Source organism: Notechis scutatus, chromosome 1 (genome assembly GCF_049901735.1).
Source record: "Notechis scutatus isolate UNSWTSFEM ecotype Mainland chromosome 1, rNotScu1.2, whole genome shotgun sequence".
NCBI lineage: Eukaryota > Metazoa > Chordata > Lepidosauria > Squamata > Elapidae > Notechis > Notechis scutatus.
Window position 1 is genome coordinate 50,575,046 of NC_142009.1, and position 25,504 is coordinate 50,600,549.

At 39.2% G+C, this 25,504-nt stretch overlaps 1 protein-coding gene across 2 annotated transcripts in view; it reads right to left on the reverse strand.

Annotated features, from left to right (window-relative positions):
- Positions 1–25,504, reverse strand: part of PTPN14 (protein tyrosine phosphatase non-receptor type 14) — a 133,389-nt gene that overhangs the window by 38,462 nt on the left and 69,423 nt on the right. The window contains exons 4-7 of one of the 2 annotated variants that reach the window (XM_087963841.1): positions 11,472–11,587; positions 9,346–9,410; positions 4,979–5,049; positions 1,932–2,016 (exon numbers count right to left, since the gene is read on the reverse strand). In XM_087963841.1, the coding sequence (XP_087819967.1) occupies positions 1,932–2,016; positions 4,979–5,049; positions 9,346–9,410; positions 11,472–11,587 (337 nt within the window). Of the gene's footprint in view, positions 1–1,931; positions 2,020–4,978; positions 5,050–9,345; positions 9,411–11,471; positions 11,588–25,504 lie in introns of both variants that reach the window. The other variant, XM_026682748.2, reaches the window with a different exon arrangement.

The window sequence follows — 25,504 nt, forward strand, 5'->3', positions numbered from 1 at the left end:
ATATATATATATATATATAGATATATATATATAGATATATATATATAGATATATATATAGATATAGATATAGATATATATAGATATAGATATAGATATAGATATATATAGATATATATATATATATAGATAGATAGATAGATAGATAGATAGATAGATAGATAGATAGATAGATAGATAGATCGATCTATCTAACCAATCAGGATGAAGAAAAACCATTCTGGCACAGCAATAGGCTGCCCCAAATTTAAATCTGAAACCACTGTAAAAGTCTGACTCACAGACGGACACAGTGCAGAAGCCTGGTGATGGCAGATGGGATTCTGCTGAAACGTTGCTACAACTTTAAAAGCACAACTATAATGACGTGGGAAAATACCGAACAAAGCTGAAGGCCATACATATAAGTACCGAAAACTTAAGAAAACAAATATATATATATATATATATATATATATATATGTATGTATGTATGTATGTATGTATGTATGTATGTATGTTTTCTGAGGTTCTCGGGTATTTGTATGTGGATCTTTGGTTATTCGGGTTTTCTCCGCGTAAGATTGGAAGTATCTAGGCAACGTTGATGAAGTCTCATTCATCATCTTCAGGCTTGTGTCTTCGGCTCTGTGCTTCTCAGAGTGATGTGAGCTTGCAGCTGCTTCTTCCTTTTAACTGCTAGTGGGGATGTGACTTGATTGGGTAGGGGCTTGGCTGTGTTCTGATTGGGTGGGGGTGTGTTCTCATTGGTTGGGGTTTGGCTGTGTTCTGATTGGTTGATTGGGGGTTTGGCTGTGTTCTGATTGGTTGGGGGTTGGTATATTTCTTAAGTTTTCGCTTAATTACATGTATGGTATTCAGCTTTGTTCGGTATTTTCTCACGTCATTATAGTTGTGCTTTTAAAGTTGTAGAACGTTTCAGCAGAATCTCATCTGCCATCATCTGTATAGTGTATAGTGTATAGCACAACTATAATGACGTGGGAAAATACCCGAACAAAGCTGAATACCATTCATACATACATACATACATACACACACACACACACACACACACACACACATATAGATATAGATTTCTGTAAGGGTTTTTAGCAATTTGGAAAATCCAGTGATCTCTTGTTGGTCTCTTTGTCCATTCATTCAGGGCCAGTTCAAAATTACAATGCTGACAAAAAGGACTTACAAACCATGCCCATAGTTAAAGCCATTGCAGCACTCTGATGGTCACAAATTTGTTTCCTTGGCAGTGTGTCTGTCCTTATGATTGGAAGGGTGCTACAAGTCCCCCCCAACACCAGCCTATGTTCCGCTTATCTGACACACAGAGACACTAGCAATAGGCTGGCTTGAAGTAGAGGCCCAAAGCTTCAGGAGTCTCAGCCAATTGCACTGCCCCAGCCCCTACAATATATCAATCCTAACCCTGCAACTGCCATTCAAAAATGTGACTTGTACCATTCTCAAAGGCACACAAGCTGAAGGCCCATGAGAAGTGGCTCCAAGATACTTCAAGAAAGAAAGCCTAGTGTGACTGAGAGTTCAGTCACCTCAGATAGATCACACAGGCCTCCTAACATAGGGTCCCCAACCCCAGGCTGTGGCCTGGTACTTGGCCACGGCTTTTAGAACTGGGCCGTGTAAGTGGTGGGTGAGTGCACATGCACAGCTCCATTTGCACGAGTGACAGGCACTCTTCTCTCACATGCACACTCCATCACTGAAATATGATCTCAATCTGAATTTCCCTGGACAGAGTTGTGCTTAATCACAACAACATATTAATTCTCAACAGCTGAGACTGGCTGCAGCAGGATTGTTTAGCCCTTAATGCTAAACAGATTAAAAAAAAAACCTTCTTCCTCTTCCACTAACATTTATTTATTCAGATGTTTTTACTTCACCAATATAGTATGAGCACTAACCCCTTACCTTCACAGGAAAACTTTCCTGCCCAAATCCATCTAGTCGTTCCACTTCCCTGATGTAAAGCAATTCTGCTTCTGCTGCAGAAAGGCTGCTGCAAATAAAATTAACAGAAATATCACACAGGATTATTTAAAAGGCCAAAGATTTTAACATCCTCTTTACTTTGAATTTATTTCCTTAATCAATTTACATGGCTGCTCATCGCACAAGGGTGACTGTGGACAGCTAACGTTTTTTTTAAAAAAAAGCTCTCTCATAATATAAAAAGAAAGAATAAAAAGCAGGTAGCAGCTATTAAGGACAACATAATAATTATCAAGTTGTGTTGGATAATTACAATATTCATGTGTCTTCTATCTATCAGCTTATCCAAATAACGTAAACACACTAAATCTGAGAAAAATCAAAGGAAATATTATAATGGTGTTTCTAGATGTCATTGAGTTAACTTCTATACCATGTTTCTCTGAAAATAAGACTGGGTCTTATATTTTTTGGACTGCCAAAAAAGGTTTCGGGGAGATCTTATATTTTCCCCAATTTTTTTCCTGTACTGGGAAGGGTGGGGACAGCCAGCTGCCCCTCCCACTTAGGGCCTCCATAGCCTCACTAAGCAGCTGATCTACGCCACTTTGAACCTAAACATTCTCTGCAACACAGCTGATCTGAGCCTGCATGTTTTCTCTAAACAGCATTTTCCTGCCACGCCCTCAGCATTGCAATCCTGGGATATGCTGAAGGCTTGGGGGGGAGGGGTGTGTGTGAGGAGATACTTGTTGGCGATTGGCAGGAAAATGGGTAGGGGAATTTTCCTGCCTGCCCTCCTTCTCTCAATCTGTGCTGAACTTAAGAAAAAGCTGATGGCCTGTGGGGAGCCTATTCGGCGATCAGCACCTGATCAGAATGGTGTCACGAGGCCCCCCACCTGGCCAATGTGACAAATGGGCTCCCTCTTAGTGCCTCCTCTCCCATGTGAAATAGCGGCCTGTGTGGGCTCCATCTATATGGCCATGAAGTGGGATTGGCATGGCCAGTTCTTGCCTGCAGCAGTGGCGGCCAGGATTGAATCAGAGCTGAGATCAGCAGGCCACACTCAGTGAGCTGGAGGCGCCGCCCATGCACAGCTGCCACCCAGAAGGAGAAGAGTGTGCCGAAAAGGCTTCCCCCAAGCCTTCAGCCTTTTCTAAAAGCTCAGCACAGACTGAGAAAAGAAGGGCAGGTGGGAAAACCCTCCTCCCCATTTTGCTGCCTGGGATACGCTGGGCTTAGAGGGGAGCCTTAATTTGGGGGGAAAATTAGGGGGGTTTTTTTCCCCTGGGTTTAAATCTTTCCTTTTTGTTTGGGGGGACAGCTGCGCAGCTTGCTCGAATTGCAAACAACCTAGGGATTTGGGTGGCCTTTTCGTGGCCAGTATGCCTGCAAAATCCCTGGTTTCCTAGACTGGCGAGGCTCAGTGTTTGGGCTCCGGCGCACTCATCTCCCCCTGAGTGGTGGCTGTGTGTGCGTGGCACCTCCAGCTCAACAAGTGTGGGAGAGGAGGCACTATGAGGGAGTCTATTTGCTGCATTGGCTTGGTGGGAGTCGCCCACGCAAGTGCCAGGCCTTGAAGCACCACCCTGAGCAGGTGCTGAGCTGGAGGCGGGGGGAGAGTCAGTCCCCTTACCTGGTTGCCTGCCCTCTGCAATTTCTCAAGAGTGTGAGTGTGTGTGTGTGTGTGTGAGAGAGAGAGAGAGAGAGAGAGATGGTGTAGAGCAGTGATCCCCAACCTTTTACGCGGCCCGGTATCCCCAACCTTTTTGACACGGCCCGGTACCGCATTAGCTGGGCGCCGCCATCTTTTTTGATGAAAAAGTGCTCCGGTGAGCTTTCTACCCGAAAAGCTCACCGAGCGCTGCGCATCTTTTTGATGAAAGTGCTCCGGTGAGCTTTCTACCGGAAAAGCTCACCAGAAGCACTTTTTCATCAAAAAGATGGCAGCGCCCAGCAAGCCAGCGCCCGGTAGGACTTGTTCCACGGACCGGTGCACCGTCCGCGGACCCGTGGTTGGGGACCCCTGGTGTAGAGGAAACCCTTTCAAACAGCAGTTGCCTGCAATTCTTGTTATTCCACTTCATCGTTTCACTTTCTCTCTCTCTCTCTCTCTCTCACACACACACACACAGAGAAGGCATTTGATTGCTTGAAAGAGACAGGCTGCTCTTTGCTTCTACTATAAGCACATGCATCCCATAATCTTTCAGAATTGCCTGCCTTTTCTTCCTTTTCTCAAGCAAAGCAACCGAGTAGAGGTGGGGGGGGGATTCTATTCCGACGGGCCGCATGGCTTTCTGCCTCTTCACTGGAAACATGTCCAGGCACCCAGAGAGACAGAACTCAGCTGATCCGTGGGCCAGGATTAAGAGGCCAAGGTGACCAGGGAAGGGAAGGCCTGCCTCCTGGACTGGCCACACCCAACCCCTTCACTAGGGCTTATTTTGGGGGTAGGCCTTATATTAAACTTACCCCCCAAAAAATCAGGGTAGGGTTTACTTTCAAGGTAGGTCGTATTTTGGGGGAAAACACGATATCTGATTAAGCTAACTGGGTATTTCAGTGTACTATCTTCCACTCATCAGCAAATAGCTTGAGGCAGTCTACCACTTTACCCTAACACCTTATCAATATTACAAGGACAAAAACATGTACACCCCTTATAATCAGTAATTTGCATGAAAATTGACAAAATTCAGAAATATTCAGCCAAAACCCTCATATCACAGCAAAATTAATGAAGTTTACCCCAAAGTGGCCAAATGCCTTTGAGAAATCTTGCAAGAAGAGCATCAGAGAAACTGTGTGCCCTCATTGTTCCTTTCCTTAATCTTTTACAAGTCTCATTTAACTAACATGACTGACATGGGAACAGACATTCTTTTCTTGAGACATGAAGTTCCATGCAACATAAAGTTAGTGCACAAGTTAGAAAAATAGCTAATTGTAAGAAATAGCCTATTGGCTGAATAGTAATTCATATTGACAGCAATGTAATATTAATAATTTAGGAACCAAACCTATGATTTTTGTGTTCCTGGACTACCTTCTGAATCAATTCTTCCAAAATGGCTTCATTTTGAGTCAAATCCTGCAAAATAAATTGATAACAAAAAACTGTGTTTATTATGAATAAAGGAATTCAAAGAATCAATGCCTTTAATTTGCTTTTATTTATTTAGAGAATTTGCATTCCCCCCTTAGTCACACAGCTATTCTAAATTAAAATATCAAGAAAATAACAGTTACAAACAAAAAGAAACTGAATCACTAAAAGAGTACAGGATGCACAAAGGGGAGGTTAATAACACATACTATTCCTCACAAAATTATCATAAGGGAGCAGAGCCTTCTTATGCTACCCAGGTCTTTTCAGAAGCCCAAATGGGGCTTACTGGACCATATTGATCTCAGGGAACACCCTGTTCCACAGCATTGCTACAGAGAAGGTATGTCACCTAAAACCCACAAGGCAAAGTGATGGAACAAACTAAAGCAATGATGGCGAACCTTTTCGGCACCGAGTGCCCAAACTGGAATGCACGTGCATGTGTGGGTGCTGGAGCGCTGGAAACCAAAAGACTGCCTGTTTTGGGGGCATTTTTGGTGTCGTTTTCAGACTGTTTTGGGGGGCATTTTTCAGGCCAAAATCAGCCCAAAAAATGGACTGAAAATGTCCCGAAAAATGTCTTGAAAACAGCACAGAAAATAGCTAGAAAATGGCCCGGGAAACAACCTGAAAAATGGCCTGGTTTTTGGAGTTCCAGCGCTTGTGAAGTCCAGCTGGCTGGCATGCATGTGTAGGCCTGAAACCAGAAGAGCAGCTGGCGATGGTGCGCGTGCCCACAGAGAGGGCTCTGCATGCCACCTCTGGCACACATGCCATAGGTTCGCTGTTACGGAACTAGAGCTTCAAATTTTAAGGAAACTTTCCTGCAATCAATTATTGGCTTGTGTAGCTGTCTTTCATTGGCTCCCAAGAAACAAAATGATTCAGTTACATACACAAACACAAAGTTACATTAAATAAAACTTTCTAACACGTCAGGATCAATTTGGGAATGGTAGAAGAGTGAAGAAAATATTCAAATATTCAAAACATTAAGGGAGGAAACAATTAAAGAATTCAAATAGGCCTACAAACTAAATGAACAAACATGAACTGTATCAGTTGAGTGCAAGGGGCAGACAGGTCTTCCTTGAACAATCTTTCCTAATAAACATTTTAAGCAGACCAACAGAAAACCCCACCCCATAAATAACTAAGTAAGACACTTTAAATTTAGCCATACTTTTGAAAACCATCTGACTTTAAATACCTACGTACTATCTGTACCCCAAAGCAAACTTTAAAGCAGTGTTTTTCAAAGTGGGCAACTTTAAAATGTAGACTGGCTGGGGAGTTCTGGGAGTTGAAGTCATGCATTTTAAAGCTGTCCTAAAGGGTGAAAAATCAGACAAAGGCAAAAGGAAATCAATGTACTTCAAAACCAGTCCTCTTAAGCCATGCTTGTTGCAAGGCAAACCAGCAACTGCTATCCCAAAGCATTAACCATTTTACTGGGAAAACAGAAAAAAAGAATGTGGAAGATCTTTTTTTACTTGCTGGCCATGTATTATATGACCAAAAGTACTGCAATCTATGTTATTTGGAAGATGTCATACCTATATTACCTACTAACCATAGGGTGTCATACCTATAATAACATGAAGAACCATACCTTTAGTTTTAAACATGGCCTCCATGTGCCATATAGAAAAACGCTTGGTACAATGAATGATACAAATAAAGCATACATATCTTTCTTTCTTTCTTTCTTTCTTTCTTTTCTTTTCTTTTCTTTTCTTTCCTTCCTTCCTCCTTCCCTCCCTCCCTCTCTCTTTCCTTTTCTTTCTAATTACTGTGGATGGAATGCTCCACAGGTGTGTATTTATACTTAAATCAAAATGCCTGACTTCTTGTTTGCTGGGGCCTCCCCGTAATATTTGTTCCTGACACTGAAAAATGTAAAAAAAGTGTGAATGAAAAATGGAACTGTACGTGCCTGTACATAGCTACACACCTGCAAGCTGTTCTGTGTACATAACTTTGTTCTTTTCACTGCTGAAGAAATGTTTCACATATTCTGAAGCAGTATGAGATAAAATAAAACAGAAGTGCAAAATACAATGCAAGTTGTATTCAATCCCCCTGTGCCCACTCAACAGGCTTGTTATTAGTTAACTAAAATAGCCCTTATATTTAATTTACTACAGTGGTCAGTTATTGCTAAAGAACAAGGCTAGCTAAAGTTACTGCTTAGAGCAGATTGGATTAGCTACTTGATTAATGGATTGTCAGCATGTAAAAATAGCATCATTTTAACTTCAGAAGATACGCAGGAGTTTGTGGACAATGAGATTTACTTCAAATACTAGGTATGATATAGTGATTATATCCACTATCTGTTTCAGAGTACTATAGACACCCATCAAAGGTTAATATTCAGGTCTGGGCACCCATCCACTGCATGACAAGCAAATCACTTTTTTTTTTAAAAGAGAATCACAACCATTCTACAAAGTATGTTCCATATTCTCCTGACCTTCTCTGGAGGTGGACGTAGAGGTTTCAACAAATTATATAAGAAGTATCTTAAAGAAAAACGATACATTCCTTCCAAAAGAATGTTAATCCACCCTTATTCTTCATTTCTTTGTAAGATCGTTTGTATGGGGAGTTCTACATTTCAAAGAAGGGCTGTTTATTATCATTGGTGTAAATGATTGACTTGAAATTACCAAAAGCTGCTAAGAGATAGGTAACTTTGTAGGCCTGGGGCATGGGAAATATTTTTGTACTGTTTTTTGTTTTGTTTTACTGTAGAAAAAAACGGGCCAAGTTTTGATAAAGCAACAATATATTGAAATATAGTCCATATCCATGTAGACGCACTTTGTAATTTCCATGCAGTTTTTTTTCCACGCAGGTTCTACATACTCATTTTCACTATGTCTCGATCGCTAAATACACATTATTGCTTATAGCAAAGTATAGAGTTACGCCTTTTTTCATTTGGAATTGTTTATATAGAAATAGGAATGATTTTGGCAAAGAGAAAGTAGTACCCAAAGCTAAGAGGATTGCCTTTCCATTTCCAGCCATGATCTTGGAAACACAGCTACAAACAACAGAAAAGTCCCTGTTGCCATGTTTGTTTTTAAAAAAATGAACATCCATAGACATGCAGGAAGATTTTTAAGTATTGCAAACTTAACATTCCTGATTTGACACATATGTTAAGAGCACAAGGTGACATTCCATATGCTTATTACAAACGCTTTGTAAAATAGGCAGGAACTGAGTAACAATAGATTACAATCTGAGTCTCCCCAATATTAATCCAACACCTTAACCATTATATCACAATAACTCAGTTTATAATCCACCTTACTTCCAGGATCTCAAGTAAGCATTTGTGATGACCCAGGGTGGGATACAAAAGCAACAACGTCACAAAAACATGTGAAGTCCCTTTAATTCCTTCAACTTGGCTTCAAAGGTCCAATTATCTTTGACTGGAGAAAAAACTCCCCCACAAACAGTTGTGAAAAGGAAGAACTTCCATTCAAACTCAAAATACATATAAATTATAAATAGAAAAAAAAGAACACAAACCACACTGAAGCAATTGATGAGACAAGGCTTGAAGATATCCACAGATATCGAAATACACACACTGGGACTTCAGATAAGAACTGACAAACTAGAAATATTTTCACGCTTTGCTTCCAGCACTGGCCCATGCGCAGTTTGTCCTTTTAAACAGTCCTCACAGCTGCAGCCCATGAAGGGGATCAAGGCCCTTTCCTCTCCTGTAGACCACACCATTCACGTTTCTCCCTTATCTGCTCCTCCCTGCGTGCCCTAGGACGAAGAGGGGATGGGCCTGGGTTTTCCTCTGAATGCTCAGCCGCCCTGTGCCCTTCCCCAGTTTCCTCCACAACCTCCGGAGCCACACTCCCACTCCCTGTTGGCTGTTCCTCCTCTCCCTCTGAGTCAGATTCTAACAGGGGCATGACAGCATTCATAATTCCTCCTTCTCCTTCCAGTAATTATAAACCTCACACAACGTTGATACAGATATGTAAGGTTTTCAACAACTTCATCACTAGACTACATTGGCTCCCCCAATATGAAAATTCCTTCATTTGCACCACATTTAAGTTCAATATTATTTCTAATCTCTGTTCCATTTTTACTGTGGATACTTGATTGTATTTTTAATCCATACGTGGGAATTGTCAATTTGCCACTAAAGAATTGTCTCTTTTGATTGCAGTGAATACAAATTCAATCAATAAATACATATAGAATGGATTGTGGGAAGATGTGGAGTTCACTCACCATAGGAAACAAAACATACTGCCGGAGATCATGAGATTCAAAATGAGGGTAATCTCCAAAGCCAGCTGGATGGGAAAAAGAAAGAGGAATGAGAAATAAATTGTTTCAGCTTTTACTGCATATGAAATTCTTTCCTAAAAGGTTCTTCAACAGCTTAACCTGGAGGAAGCAGGGTTATTCAATATTTACGTTGAAATCCTTGACTATGAAAACACAAAACCATTTGCCCCATCTAAAAAGTACAGTCATGAGATCATTGGGGCTTGTATTCATCTTTTTTTTCTTGGAGGGGATTTAGTTCTTTCAAATAGATGGGGCGACAAAAATTCATACTTGAATTCCTTCCTTTCCCTATTTTATACATTAACAGTGCTGGATTATTCTTCGGAAGCAGTAGTGACCTGTTGTAATCCTGTGGTAACAGAAATAATTTCCACTGTATACATGCTTGAACATTTCCAATGGTTCCAAAGTTTTTGATGAAAAGTGGACAAAAGTAAAGGTTTCATTATGTTAGTGGAAGTCTTCCCATTGATCAATTGACTTCACCCTATATTTTACTTGCATTTAACGTAGAATGACATTCCTATAAAACATTTCCTTTGCTTTATATAAGTTTTGGAATTGGAGAAAAAGAGTGAAAATACTTCTTAAAGTATGTAGTCTTAAAAAATATTCTTTCACAATATTTTTATGAAAGATTCTCCATTTCTCTCTTTTTAAACAGTTTCATACTTAAGAGAGAGGGGCAAAATGCCCAGGAACTTTCTTTTTATTTTATTTGAGTCAAAGTCTGCCAAAGATTTTCAATACTGGAAATTCCCCTTATGAATTATTCCAAACAAAATATTCCTATAAACCCACAAGGGAAATTTGACATTATATTATTTTGTTTTGTTTCACATCATAAATACACATTTTTAAAAATAACCAATAAATACAAACTTGTTGAATACACTAAGGAGGTATGTATATAAACAATAAAAATGATATAGAGTACTAAAGAAAAGCTTTTAGGAAATTTCTGTGTTTCAGTCAAGAACAATAGTTTAAAATAAAAATGTGAGCATATGAATTTATGAATGCTCATATCATTCTGATAATAAAGACATATTTCATTTCAATCCATAATCAAGGTTTTGCAAATACGACTTGAGAAAACATTCCTCATTTAATTGATACATGGAACAATGATTTTGTATGTGATAAAGCTGTAGCTAATTTTAGAGATGTAAACATCCTATTTTATACTAAATATTCATTTATGATGTTGAGAAAATAATTCACAATGTTTAAAGACAATGAATTAGTTAAAATTCTGATTAGTAAGAACAAAGCAGAAGCAGAAACCACCTTTTTTCCTAATTTATTCTCCTTAACCATAGTTAGCAATCTATAACTTTCCAAGTTAGATTTCTGAGTAACTTTAATTAGTCTTCCTCTAGTGAGTCAAAGTGTGAAGGGAGTTTGCAAGCCTGGGCTTTATAAATGTGGTAGGAAACTTGTTATGTTTGTAAAATCCATTGCTTAAACACATTATATTTGCAGAAATCCATGTAAAATATATGAGAAATGGTAGAAGCAGAACAGAGATAGCGTAGCTAAAGTGATACATAACTAGCCTTCTTTTTAACTCACCTTCTAATGCTGCAGTGCTGGAGGAAAAAGACATGAACTATGAATTCAAGCCCCATCCTATTTATTTCTAACCCTGATCCACTATTCTTTTTCTAGTGCAGTTCACTAATAAATTTGAATGAGTATCCCACTTATGGCATTAGTACAAAAATAATTATTTGCATGCTCTGTTAGGATATCATAAGGTCTCAAACTAAAATGCATCTTAATTATGATCTTCATTCTCGGTGTCTTGCAAAAATCCTAAAAATTTCCACTTCAGTAAACAGAGAAAATGGCTCATTCAAATGAATGAGTCATTCATTTCAGGAATTATTGCCACTTAATGCCACTAATGTTTCCAAAATATACAATATTATGCTTTTAAGAATGCAATTCAGTGTCAAAATTCTCCCTAAGGGGTTGCCATCTCTGGTTTAATAGGAATATATTGTTATACTTAAATAAATAGATAAGAGGGGAAAGAATGAGCAGATGTGTCACTGTACCTTGAGCTGCCAATGTAGCTTGAACAGCCAATGCAGCCAACCTTATCCCTTGTTCAAAGGAAGATCGCAATCGTCCATCAATAACATCTTTTTTTACTTGAAGATAATACTGGTACCTGCGAACAAAGGACAGAACAGAATGAAACCAAGAGTACCTGAACATTTTTTGTTCTCCATAAGTTTTAAGTATTGATAGGGCTGTTTAGTTCTGTATAAGGAATATTGAAGGTGATATTTATGCCTAAACCAAGTAGACAAGGATGACTATTTCACCCTGACCAAAAAAATATTATTTTTTTAATGGCATATCTGCATGGCAGTATTGATAGGGTTTGGACAATACCATCTCTTAATTTTGGAGAACATGCACCCTAATACCATCTTAGTCTTTTCTCTACTGAGGTCCCTGTCAGACAGTACCACCAGAAATTAAAAGCAAAACTGGGTACCAAATTAATTGAGAAGCATTTGTTAAACCTAACAAATGGGTGAATGATGTAATATCTATAAACAGGTCAGGAAAATCGACTTGTTTATGTCCTTGGTTATAACTGAAAGAAAAAGAATCTGCCTTTACAACACTGTTTTATGAATTTTTCAATTTCTTTTAATATTGTAAGGTGACCCTGTGATCTTCTACAACTAAGATGTTACTTTGCATATGCAAAAAACTATGGAAAAGTCTATAAAAAGTAAACTCAACATGTATTAAGTATGCTAATCAATTTCAATTTCTAACCCAAAGTATTACTTTTCATAAATGCCCTTTTCCTATCACCATGACTCTTAAGAATATATTGAATTGCCTACAAGAAACTTTCATTAAAATTAATGGGATTTATTTTGGAGTTGACATGAATAGATTTACACCACTCATCAGTAACTCAATTAGAGTAATGAAAATGTTTCACTTTTTAAAGAAAAGTGTTGCCAATTAATCAGATAACTTTTAAAATAACCCACTTTTTAAAATTGGTTGAGGGACTTATTTTTGCAAGCTTTTGGCTTAGTCGATATAACCTAACACAGAGGTTCACAACTTAAGGTTCCTAAAACTTTAGATGTGACCCCAAAGCCCCTAAAAATTGTAATTTTTAAAATGATAAAAGGGGAGAATTATTAGAAACATGAGAGTTAAATTTAATTTAGTTTTTGTACTAGTCACAGCCACTTTCTATGGTACTATTACTTGCAAATCCAAAGGCTCCGTGTTTTTTTTTAAAAAGCATAATTTTTAATTTTTAAATAATTGATTTTATTTGATTCAATTTAGATACTATCCAACTCTAATTAATTCTTGGCAGTTCATAAATAAAAACACAAAAACAATACAAACCAAACTCAATATTGCTCTGGACAAAATAATAATAGCAATAAAAAACTGATATTCTTCCCTAAGAATTTTATTCTGCCAAACATGTTCAATATTGTAATTTTAGGTACCTATACAGAATATTGCCTTAGAAAAAGATACCACTCAGGTACCAATCAAATTAGCCTTGCTCTTTTGTGTGTGTTTCTCTGTATGTGTGTATTTTGCCACAAACTCTTGCCCTGCATACGTGACAAAGGTGGACAGAACAGGATAAAACATAAAGATGTATTGCAATGATCGCTGGAGTGTTTGACCACATTTTTGAGAGAGTAGTTTCTTATTATAAGATGAACATAACTTGATATCTAGAAACTCAATTGATAAACAGCTTTGCTCTCCTTGTTATAAAATCCAAAGTCAAATCCTATACAATCTCTGAAACAGAGGCACGCAAGCATTGGCCACTAGACAGCACTAAAGCTCCAACAAGCCTGGCTTCTCCAGGTTGTAATAGTCATGGCATTATCACAAAGAAATGCTTCAAATCATCACCGTTCACTGAAAAAGAAATCCTGGACGCTTTCGCAGAATGAGAATTTCCCAGATATTTTAAAGGCTTTTGAAAAGTATCCAAATGACAGCATGACAAATGACAAAAAGAAAAACACCGAGCAGCGTCTACACAAGTCCTTGTTGGGTTTCTTTTTTTTTTTTTTGGGGGGAAGAATGGGGCTGGGTTTAAAAATTATATTAAGTTATAGATCATGGATGTCAAACTCAATTTCATTGAGTGAAAATCAGGGTTATGTTTCACCTTGGGGGGCTGGGGTGGGCGTGACCAGCTCTACATCACTTGTATCGGGGGTGCCTGTGGTGACCTGAGCATTGTGCCAGCGAAAACGGGATCCTGAGCTCCATTTTGGTTGTGACGGCCTCCTGCAACCCTCTGCTAGTGAAAACAAATTTTGGAGCGTGGCCCTCGTGAGCTCAATTTTTGATTGTGACAGCCCCCTGCAACCTCACTGGCAGCATACAGCCTTCCCAAGCTCCATTTTCACTGGCAGAGGCACTGTAGGCTGGTCCTTTGCTGTTTCCAGGGCAGCCCTGCATGCCAATTCTTAAGCACCCTGCAGGCCGAATCCAGCCCCCAAGCCTTGAGTTTGACACCCCTCTTATAGATTGTTTTACTGTGGTTTATCGAACACCATTGTGTGTTCTAGGCCAAAGCACAAAATCTGGCTTACACACCTAACTGGCTTAATTGCACGAGTTGGTTGTGTGTTTTCAGAGTCACGGCATCCTGGATGGAATAGCTTCTGTCTTCTATCTTCTCTACTATACAAGTTTCATGGAGCTTCCTTGGTTGTGTTACTTTTTTTTTTTTTAGTAGAATATACATGGCTTTATTATCAATAATATGAACACAGATTGTCAATCTCATTTCATGGGAAGTATGTAAGAGTGGAAAACAAGTCCAAAGAAAGGCATAATTACAAGATGGCTTTTTTCCTTCAGCAGACAACATGAGTTGTAAACTTATACATTATCAGATGCATATCACTGTATTTACAGTCAAATGACAGGATTGCAACACGAAAGGTAGACCATTTATCTAAGGTAATTTGGTGCCTCCAGGCTGAACCAAGCCAGGATCAGAACTCCAGTTGAGACTTTTCACTCCTACTCGGATAATCTTTGATTTACGACCGAATTTGGGATCACAACTTTCATTGCCAAGCGAGGCAGTCATTAAATGTATTGCACCCTATTTTATGATCTTTTTTGCAGCAATTATTAAAGCAAATCATTAAGTGTATCTAGCCCCTCATGCTGATTTTGCTTGTCAGAAGCCCCCTGGGAAGGTCATCATGCTAGTGTCAAGCCCCAACAACCCAGAACATATTCTGAGCAATTTCCTTTTTGTTGTTTGCTTATGGACAGAAATCTCACAAAACTAAAAAGCAATTATCTGCATAACTATACAGTAAATATACTATGTGAACTGTTGGGGAGAGGTCCATCTTTGCCCTCTTCCTGCATACCAGGCATTGCAAGCTCTGCTTTCTCTTTGCCTTCTGGAAAAGAGCCCCTTGCTCCCACAACTACATTCCACCACAGAAATACAGCAACTGTGGTAAATATATGCAATTGCCAAGCACCCCACATTCCCCCTCCCAATTTGGATCGAGCGACTGTAGGGATGCCGTGAGGTGGTAAATGTGAGGACCAGTGGTAAAATGCTTTTTTCAATGCTAACCAAACCAGTTGTTAAACAAAGGGTTATAGATCAAGGCTATCTGGCTTTGTTTTCTCTCAAAATGAGCCTGGAAAGAAATGAATGGCAGAATGCATGACAGATTGGTATGAATCTCAATGCAAAACTGAACCCAGAAGTAAGGCAGAGAGATTTCTGCATGCAAAAGATTATTTCAGATTTGAGACAAAAAAACAAACAAACCACTTCACAGATCAAAAAAATATCAATTCTCTCTCTCTCTCCCCCTTTCACTCACTCACACACACACACACACACACACACACACCCCAGTGGTGGGATTCAAATTTTCTTACTACCGGTTCTGTGGGCGTGGCTTGGTGGGTTTGATAGGGGAAGGATACTGTAAAATCTCCAGTCAGAGGTAGTATTTGCCGGTTCTCCGAACTACTCCAAATTCCCTCTTCCGGTTCTCCAGAACTGGTCAGAACCTGCTGAATACCACCTCTGACACACACGTTTTCTGAGTTAAAATTCCAGCAGAAACTAATTTCAGGGTTTTCAATTGTCATAATCTTACTGGGCTTTCTTTGTGAGGAAAACAAATGGACTGATTGGCAGAATTCATTCTAATCTGTTTAAATTGCAAGCAGACTCAAAGAGGTGGAGAAAATCAGAAAAACCTTTGCTAGTGATATAGATCTACCGTCATATGCCGGCGTATAAGACGACCCGGTGTATAAGACGACCCCCAACATTTCCACTCAAAATATAGTTTGTTATATACTCGCCTCTTCCGCACGCCTTCCACTTTTGCACTTTTTTTTTTTTGAGGCACTTTTGTAGCATCGTGAAAGATCCCGTGAAGCCGAAGGAGCAGACAGCCTTCTCCCAGCTCCCAGGAGCGAGGCTCGCACGCCCGGGCTCGCTGAGGTATCCAGCTTGGGGCTGTCAGGAGTTGTTATCGCTGGCTGCGCTGCGCGGCTCCAGTCCCGCGTTGCCTCGGGAAGGGAAAGGCAAAAAGGAAGAGCCGCGGTGACGCTTTGCAATGGCAGCAGCGGCTCCTGGTTTTGCCTTTCCTTCCCGAGGCAACGCGGACTGGAGCCGCGCGGAGCCGTGCCAGCGGTAACAACTCCTGACAGCCCCAGCCGGATACCTCAGCGGAGCTCGGGCAGTGCGAGCCTCGTTTCCTTGGGAGCTGGGAGAAGGCTGGCTGCTCCTTTCGGCTTCACGGGATTCGCTTCCACGGTGCGCAAAAGTGCCTCAGCCGCGGGCAGCCGCAGTGCTTCCCAATTACTATTTGCCGGCGTATAAGATGACCCGGCATATAAGACGACCCCCCCAATTGGAGGCATGTTTTTCAGGGCAAAAAAGTCATCTTATACGCCGGCAAATACGGTACATTTCTCAACCTGGGCAGCTTTAAGATGTGTGCACTTCAATTCTCAGAATTCTTATACTTGCTAAGTTGAGAAACACTGATAGAGACTGCCACATATTTGGGATTGCCTCCACTGAATTAACTGAAGTTACTTCTGAGTAGAAATAGATACCAACGTTCACAGCATTAGCAAGGACTACTGGAAATTAAGCAGAATGAGTAGTCCTTAACTTATGATCATAATGGAGCCTTAACTTACAACCATAATGGAGCCTGCTCATTAAAGTTGTAAGTGGTGATGGTCAGAAAGTGGGTCACCCTCATGACTGACCCAATTTTACATTTTTTTAAAACAAAATGTTACTTTTAGTATAAAATTTTACAACAATGTCATAAATTTTAAGCAAATTTTTGCCTTTGTCATTAAGCTAGCAAATGAATTGCTTACTATGGGCTGGTTTCATGGGTGGGATTCAAATTTTTTAACAACTGGTTCTGTGGTGTGGCTTAGTTGGTGGGTGTGGCTTGCTGGTCATGTGACTGGGTGGGCATGGTAAACTCGACATCACTCACGTCAAGGGGAGCTTCTCCTCGCCTGGCCTTTCATGACAGTGGGGATGGTGCAACAGTCATAAGTGTGAAAAATGGTCATAAGTCACTTTTTTCAGTGCCATTGTAACTTTGAATGGTCACTAAATGAACTGTTGTAAGTCAAGGATTACCTGTACAAAAATACAAAAAGCTTCTTTGCTTGCAAAAAGCTGCCCTAAATACCAATCATTAGATTAAAGATACCTGCAAGCCGGAGTTTCAAATCAGGCAGGGTGCCAGAGCACCTTGAGGAATTAAAGTAGTTAAAATACAATGATAACTATCAGCAGCCGACTCTTGGTCATAAAGTGAAACCCTTTACTAGAAAGGTCATTTAAACCCTCCAGAAAGAGCACACCCAGGAGAAGCAATCCTTAGATCCATTTGCACCACTTAAAGATACCAGCTCGTCTCACTCATTTCACAAGGTATCCTAAGGAAATCATCCAGGTTTAAGAAAAGGTCACATGCCCCACAGAAAGGCAGTAAAAAAAAATTAGTGCCAAACTTGCATCCTGCCCCTTGGAAGTACACCCCAAAAAGACAGTGCCAGATACCACTAAAGCAGTGAAGGAAAACCCCCTCCCCAGATAGAAAAAGAAACCATGAGGCAGGAAAAAATTCAAACACAATACAAATAATTAAATCACAACAGGAGCTGTTGCTTGTTAAACCAATTACCAGAACAAATAGACACAGGAACTAGCCAGATTTCTCAAACTAGTTTCTTTTCAGGAACAGAGATTAATCTTTTTCCTTCCAAACAAAGCTGAATAGGGAAAATTATCACATCAATAAACACAGGATTAAATGTCACCACGCACAGAATTAAACTTCACCAAAAACCAGTTTTAGACCAAAACTCAGAAAGGGTATGTAAACTCACGTTTGAATGTCAATCTTTCTAGCTAGCCAAGAAGAAGTATTTCCAGGGGAGTATTTCCTCCCAACAGCAGTGTAAAAAGCTTAAAACAACTCTTCCTCTTTAATAAAGTATCAAGGGAAAAAAAACCTCCTTTGGAGACAGTAAGTCTAGGCATACTGCCAAGAATATAAGAAGGGTGGAAAAAACAAAAGGAGATTTCTTCTAACTACAGGTTCTCCAAACTGCTTAGAAAATTAACAAGGGGTTCTATAGAACTGATCAGAACTGGTAGAATCCCATCCCTGGCTGGTTATGCCAAAAACTGCAAGTCAATGAGAATCTGGTGGGAGTGTAAGCCTCCCCCATCCACAACTATCTGCAAGTCCATATTGCTCACATGCTAGGGAGGGAGAGAGGGAGGGAGGGAGGAAGGAAGGATAGATTTCTGTTGCTCCCAATGCGGAAGTTGATCAAACTCAATGGGGAACTTGTTCTTTTCCCACTATTTATTTGCCCACCAGTGGTCATTCTCAGTTTAGGTAAAGGAATATATCTGAATCATAACGTAATAATATTATGACATCAATTCCCCCTCACTCTTACTATAGATGCCTATGGAAAGGAACACTGCTTTGCTTACTTAACTCCTGAAAATTATAATCTCCCTACCTGATCCATCTAGTTTGTATTGTCATTAGACACTGAAGATAAGAGAATTAGGTTTCTCATAATTCCAGATCATTCCTTTTGAGATCCAGTTTGTTTAGCTTCTTATTGGTACCTTATGCCAGAGGCTGGCTTCACGCAATGCTCTGAACCACAATGTAGCTGACCTTGTTTTGGCCCAGCATCTTGAGGAAACCTAGTTTACACAGTTACATTAAACTTAAACAGATGGATTTTGCATAGTAAGTTATAATTTTTCGGTTCTGAATAAAAATCTTCTGGCTGCCCAACCAAGTTATTATTATTCATCTCTTGTAGCTCCCTTGCACTGAACTGCTCCTATGCACAAGAGCTTCGTCTTGGTCTCCACTTGCTTTGACTGTGAGGCCCTAGAATTCTATGAGGCAGGACGTAAGTCTAAGTTGGTTACTTTCATAGCAAGGAAAAATGCTTTGTAAAGCTTCTTCAAGGCTTAAGGCTTCCATGCTGTCTTCTAAATCTCCAAAAACTAAAAAAAAAAAGCCTAAAAAGATCAGACCAGCCCACTCAAGGGCTGAATTTAAGTTGTTTCTCAAAAGAGTCCTACTGCCTCCTCTTTTTCAAGAGACCTTGCCAACAAAAATAGCCATTAAGACTGGGACACAAGGGAGAGAACGTTATTCTGAGGCTATTTGGCCTAAATCTGTGTCCTCTAACTAATAAAATTAGGGCTTCTTTTTTAAAAAAGTATTCATTCCCATTGGTAACAGTGTGAATTGTACCTTCTCTGCAATAAAGTAAAAAGAAAACAAAATAAAAGAGGTATTTATTAAAACGTCTAAAGATAACATGTAGCATTTTGAAAAGCATATAGTTTTGCAGCTAAAAGAAAGATGAGTTTCAACTCACTCCTTCCTTCTGTTCTTGGATGCTTGAATTAATTAGAGCAAATTACAAGGGAGTCCATGAACAATTTAGAAGCACACAAAGCTCCCTTTTTGAGCCGCTTATAATTTAACCCAAATACCAGAGAAATACTCAGCATAATATCAGGAATGTCTATTTTTAAATAACATTTCACAGTACAATTACTCTACTACTATTTGATGAGAATAACATTACTAAATATTTCTGGAATGGTCTCATTTGACCCTTACTTCTGTCCTGTTTCTCAAAGGCATTGTGAAAGAAATCTCAACTGAAAATGAAATTGGGGGCAAGGTGACAGCATAAAAAACAACAACACACACACACAGAGAGGGTCTCAGAAAATTAATCCCGAGACCCAGAAAAATACAGTTAAAGGGGGAAAAGTTTTTGAGGGGGGACCCAGTTGGAAAGAAATAAGACAAAAGAAAAAAATTGTGTAAGAAGCTTGTCCCATCTCACATAAAGGGGACACATGAACAGTCTGTTCCAGACTAAACTTGTACTCAGAATAGGATTGTCTTGTTTTCTCATGCTATTCAAATTATCGCCAGTCTGCCTTTCCCTTTTTTTATATCATGTAGCATGATAAGCAAAATATTCACATCAACGTACAGACATATATTTAATGTACAGATACTAAAATATCCACAGCACATACGTATTCTATCTCACTCCTAGCATAAACTATGCTACTCGTTGTTTTTTAGGGCTTTATATTTATTGCTGCTACTTCAACCATTCATCTCTTGATCTGCTGATTTGTTTCCATACACTGGTTTTTCCTTTTGCTGTATTTTAAGCTGTTATCTCTCCCCTGCTGTAATGATATGTGGGAAAGACCTTGGGAGCTGGGGCAAAGAGATGCTGCCTAGGGAAAGGTCAGACACAGCACAGCCTGCTGCTGGATAGTGGGTGCAGCAAGAGGCTCAGAAAGGACTCACCCCAGTTTTTAGGCAGTAAAGGAGATGCCAGGAGATTTGCACTTTCAGATTTCTAACGTTCTATTACTGCAGCAATAGCAATAATAACAGGACTTAAATCTTCTATACCGCTCCATAATGCTTTACAGCACTTTCTGAGCAGTTTACAAATGTCAGCATATTCCCCCCAACAACCTCTGACCTCGTGTTACTGACCATGGAAGGATGGAAGACTGAGTCAATCTTCAACCAGTCAGAATTGAACTGCTGGCTGTGGGCAGTTAGCCTGGAGTACTGCATTCTAACCACTATGGCTCTACTGAATACACCACTATAGAATGCAGTTCTATAATTAAAAAGAATTAATTCATCTGGTCATATTTCCTGTCTGCTCTACCTGAGAAGGCTGGTATCAACGTTGCAAGTCTGAAAATACAAATCTCCCATTATCTCTTTATAGCCTGAGAAACTAGGGAATGTTTCTTCTAAGCTTCTTCCCCCAACTTTTACCCAGCTGAAGGCTATCCTATCTCTTCTCTGACCCTTCCCTAGGTAGCATCTCTTCACCTTGTCTTCCAAAGTCTGTCCTACATGCCATTACATCTACTTCGAGATTTTGTAAGGAAAGATACAGAGCACCTTTCATAGTAAGAACAAATTAATTTCAAAAAATGTATTTGTGTCTATTTGTTAGATGTATAACCTATCTTTAATCAGGAGCTCAAGCTGGGATACATATTCTCTTTCTTAGGTGTCTCTACACCACCCTATGGTGTAACTTGGACTGAAAGAGAGTGAGTGGCCCAAGGTTGTCCAGTGAACTTCCGTGGCTGAGGGTGGAACCGGATTCCAATCCGCATCCAACATTTTCATTACTATATCACATTAAATTATTTATTTCAATTTTGAGGCTGCTGGCTTCATAGGCAACTTACAATTTAAAAATAATAACAAAAAACTGATATATCGAGGAAAAGGGAATACAACCAAATCGAACAGAGAAAGAATACCCAAAATCCTGAATGAGTTCAGTCCCTTTCATGGGCCTAAGGCCCGTGAGAACCACTTTTTTTTAACAATTTGCAAAAAAAGATTAATGTATAAACAGTATGGTCTCCAGGGGGACATTACTCCATAATGTGGGAATCACCAAGAAAGCACACTTCCTGGGCCTTGCAGCAAAGTTGCTGAATGGATGGGACTTAAGAGTATGCTCACTTTAGCTGACCTCATCACATGGACCAAAACACACAGAGACAGGTGATCCTACAAGTAGTTGGCCCTATGCCATGAAGGGCTCTAGAGGTGAAAATCAGCACTAGAAGTTGCAGAAGCCCAATGATAGCCACAGCAGTTCAGGGACATCTATGTGACACATTAAATGCCCCTCACTACCTGTACGACTACATTCTGGATCAGCTGTAGCTTTTCAGTGGTATTTAAGGGTAGCCTCACATACACCCTTAACTATTACAACACCAGTTTCAATCCCAAATATGTAAGAGCCACAGTGGAGCAGTGGTTAGAAAGCAGTACTGCAGACTACTTCTGCTGATTGCCGGCAATTTGGCAGTTCAAATCTCACCAGCTCAAGGTTGACTCAGCTTTCCATCCTTCCGAGGTCAGTAAAATGAGAACTCAGATTGTTGGGGGCAATATGCTGATTTTATAAACTGCTTAGAGAAGGCTGTAAAGCATTGTGAAGCAGTATATAAGTCTGACTGCTATTGCTATGTTCCGACAAACCATACAAAATATAACTACTTTTGGACAGTGGTGGTTTGGATGTCGTGAAAAGTAGCAATGTTAGGAACAAGTAAGAATCCTTGTGTTCCTGTGTATCTCTTCCTATCATCGATGAACATAAAATAATCCATAGAAATTCTCTTCCTAAAAGAGAACCTGGTGCTATCTCTTCTCTTAATAAGCCAAAATAATATGTCAGCTTTATTTATGATTCTGGGTGGTTAGAGAAGACACCACTCATTTTGTTCTGATAAAATTCTATACTAACTAGGTACAGAGAATCTGGTTACTTTAGAAAATACAAACTGGAATCCAATTAAAACATCTGGCTTTTAAAAATCTCTGAACATGCCCCTGTTACCAAGAAGAATTTGTTCTTCACTTTCACTTGGAAAGGAGTTTTGAATAACCATGGTTCATATAATAGAGGCTGGATATCATGCTGACACTTTTAGGCTGGTGACAGGTCAGTTTATGCTCGATCAAGTTAGATGTAATTGCTATATTAAATGAGTCAAAGTACTTATTATCCTACAGCTTGGCATAGTAGATTAAGGGGCGAATCTCTCACATGATTTGAAACTTAGCTTGCCATAATAGAGTTTAATTGTTCCACTAACACCAACTGAGTCATCTGAATATATGCCTCTGCTTGCCCAAAAAGGGGCACACTACTAACAATTATAGTACAGGGGGAAAGAGGATTGAATATTACACATGGAAGAACTAGGAATCAGCAGTTTGAAAAATTTCTCTAATATTCAGCAAGGTTAATGGTTAAGCTAAATACTGCATGTCATTCTAAATGCATCTCCGGAAGTAGCTAGATCAAAATGTTAGATAGTCCAAAGGAACAGATTTCTACCGTGTTTCTCATATAATAAGGCCGGGTCTTATTTTTTTTGAGCCCAAAAAATGGCTAGGCTGTCTTTTCGGAGGTGACTTAATTCCCCCCTTGCATCTTTGGGCGGGCGGGCAGCGGCGGCTTGGATGTTGACCTCGGCGTTGGTGGGGCACTTCGTATCGGGTCAACGCAGGCAGCACCATATCCAGGTGTGCAACAAAAGTACTTCCTAACGGCAAGCCCCCCACCATTCCCCCATTTCGCATGTTTTAATATAGGCCTTAATTTGGGGGAGGCTTTCATGCCTATAAAACATGCTGGGACTTCCTATTGGGGGAGGCCATATTGTTGGAGAAACAGGGTATATAAGATGGCTTACCTCTATAATAAGGCTGATACTATCTGTGCTGAGCTTTGGATTTGTATTTAGTAGAACTAAACAAGCATATTAAGCTTCTCCATTTTTAATATGTCTAAAGATTCTTTTCAGGGGAGGGAATCATAGCATTTTTCCTGTTAATTCCATCTTTGCCTCTTTTATGTTTATTCTAGTATTTTCACCAAGAAAGTTTCTGTAAATCAAGGTTTGGCACTATGAGAACAAGGTGTTGAGGGGAGTATAATTCTGCCTTGTTCCCTTCATTCCATCCCCTGCCAGCTTTCTCTCCAGTTACAGGTAAGTTGTAGATAGACATTTCATCCTAAGGTGCAAATTATGTTTTTTCACTTTCTCTTAAAAGCAGAAACAAACCTAGTTTGTTAGGTAAGTATGAACAGAAGTACTGACAGTTCAAAGGAAATACCAAACAAAGAAAATTTGGAATCCTCATACATATTTGGAGAAGAAACATGAAAGGGGAAAGAAGCCTGAAAGGCAGAGGTTCATTCTCACTCTGCCAAAAGGCCACACCTTCACGTTCTGATTAAGACAACATCACAATATTCTGTGTTGTAGAAAACTGCAGGGATATTTGATCAGCTGTCCTAAGTAGCTTTTTTTAAAGCAAAAAGAAAGTGGAGCAACACTTCCCTATTCATTATACCGGGGGTCTTCAAACTTGACAACTTTAAGACTTGTGGACTTCAACTCCTACAATTCCTTCTCCAGTCATGTTAGCTCAGAAATTCTGGGAGTTGAAGTCCACAAGTCTTAAAATTGCCAGTTTGAAGACTCTTGCATTATAGTATTAAAATTGTTTCTAAGCATGTTTACTTTCACTGTGTCCATGTTCCAGAACTTTATACAGATGCCCTTTAGCAAATGTTGATCAACAATCAAAAGAGGGTTTCATAAAACTAATCACTTTGTGCCAGCAGCCCAGTTCAGGTATGTATTTATAGCTTATTACAGCATCAACCTGTACAGAAATACCACAGGTCTGGGCAAGTGAATGGAATTCTTTTGTGACTTGCACATCAACAGGCTGTTAACTAAATCCCAATTTTCAAGTCACCTGCATTATAGCATTGTTTTCAAATTAGGAAATGGAACGTCAGAATTATGTTCTAAGTTACATTGATCAGATTGGTAGAAATAAGTTATATAGGGGCACGGGCAAAAGAAGTCTTGTGAAAATAGATAATTAATTGCCAGATAAAAAGGATAATTTTTGAAAAGTTCAGGAAAGTCTATGAGAATGAGATGTCAGGAAACTATAGCACACTTTTTAATATTTAGCCTTCATTGCAATTTAAACGTAGGATGATTGCTTCTAGAACTCTTGGGATCTACTCTAATTCCTTGGCGTAGATCAAGGATATAAATAGAGTATATAGCACAACACAATTCCATAAGATTATAACTCGATACATAGATGTTACAACTTAAAACAATGAGGCTTCCACTTTTACAGAACTTAGATAACATGGAATTATCTGTCATGAAATGAAACTGATAATTCATATTACATGGTACTCATATAATTTATATGAGTGCTATATAAATGGCAAAGCACTGGAAGACCTGGAAATTGGGAATGTAACCTTCTAGCATAGGAGGTCATACTTTAGAATCTTATGCATATTTACTCAGAAGTAAATTTTTAAAATTGCATCTTTCAAGGAGGAAACTCTAAATCAGTGTTTTTCCAAACTTGGCAACTTTAAGATATCTTGACTTCTGATTTCCAGATTTCTGAGAGTTGAAGTTCATTCATCTTAAAGTTGCCAAATTGGAAAAAAAAATCTACTGTAAATAAACCATTGTGCTTTAAACATTTTAATTTCACCACAAATTATTTTGCTTGCCTCTAAGGCTTACCTTTATTTTATACAAGAATGCTATATCACTAGTTTTAAGTTCCAGTAAAAACTATGGACAGTTCATAAATTCCCTTAAGCTGTAATTTTCAGAGTTTGTTAGTTTACAGTTCACTTCATCCTCCAGACATCTTAAGTTGAACAGAAAATTTGCCTTTTGTTTCATTTACGACAGAAAAATGTTAAATTCTGAGTGCATTTTGGACAAGAATGTGAGAGCAAATATTTTAAAAAATGCCAAGTCATGTTTACCTTTGAGCAAGTTCATGCTTAAAACTAACATATAGACATATGCATATATTTTAATCTATCAATAGTATAA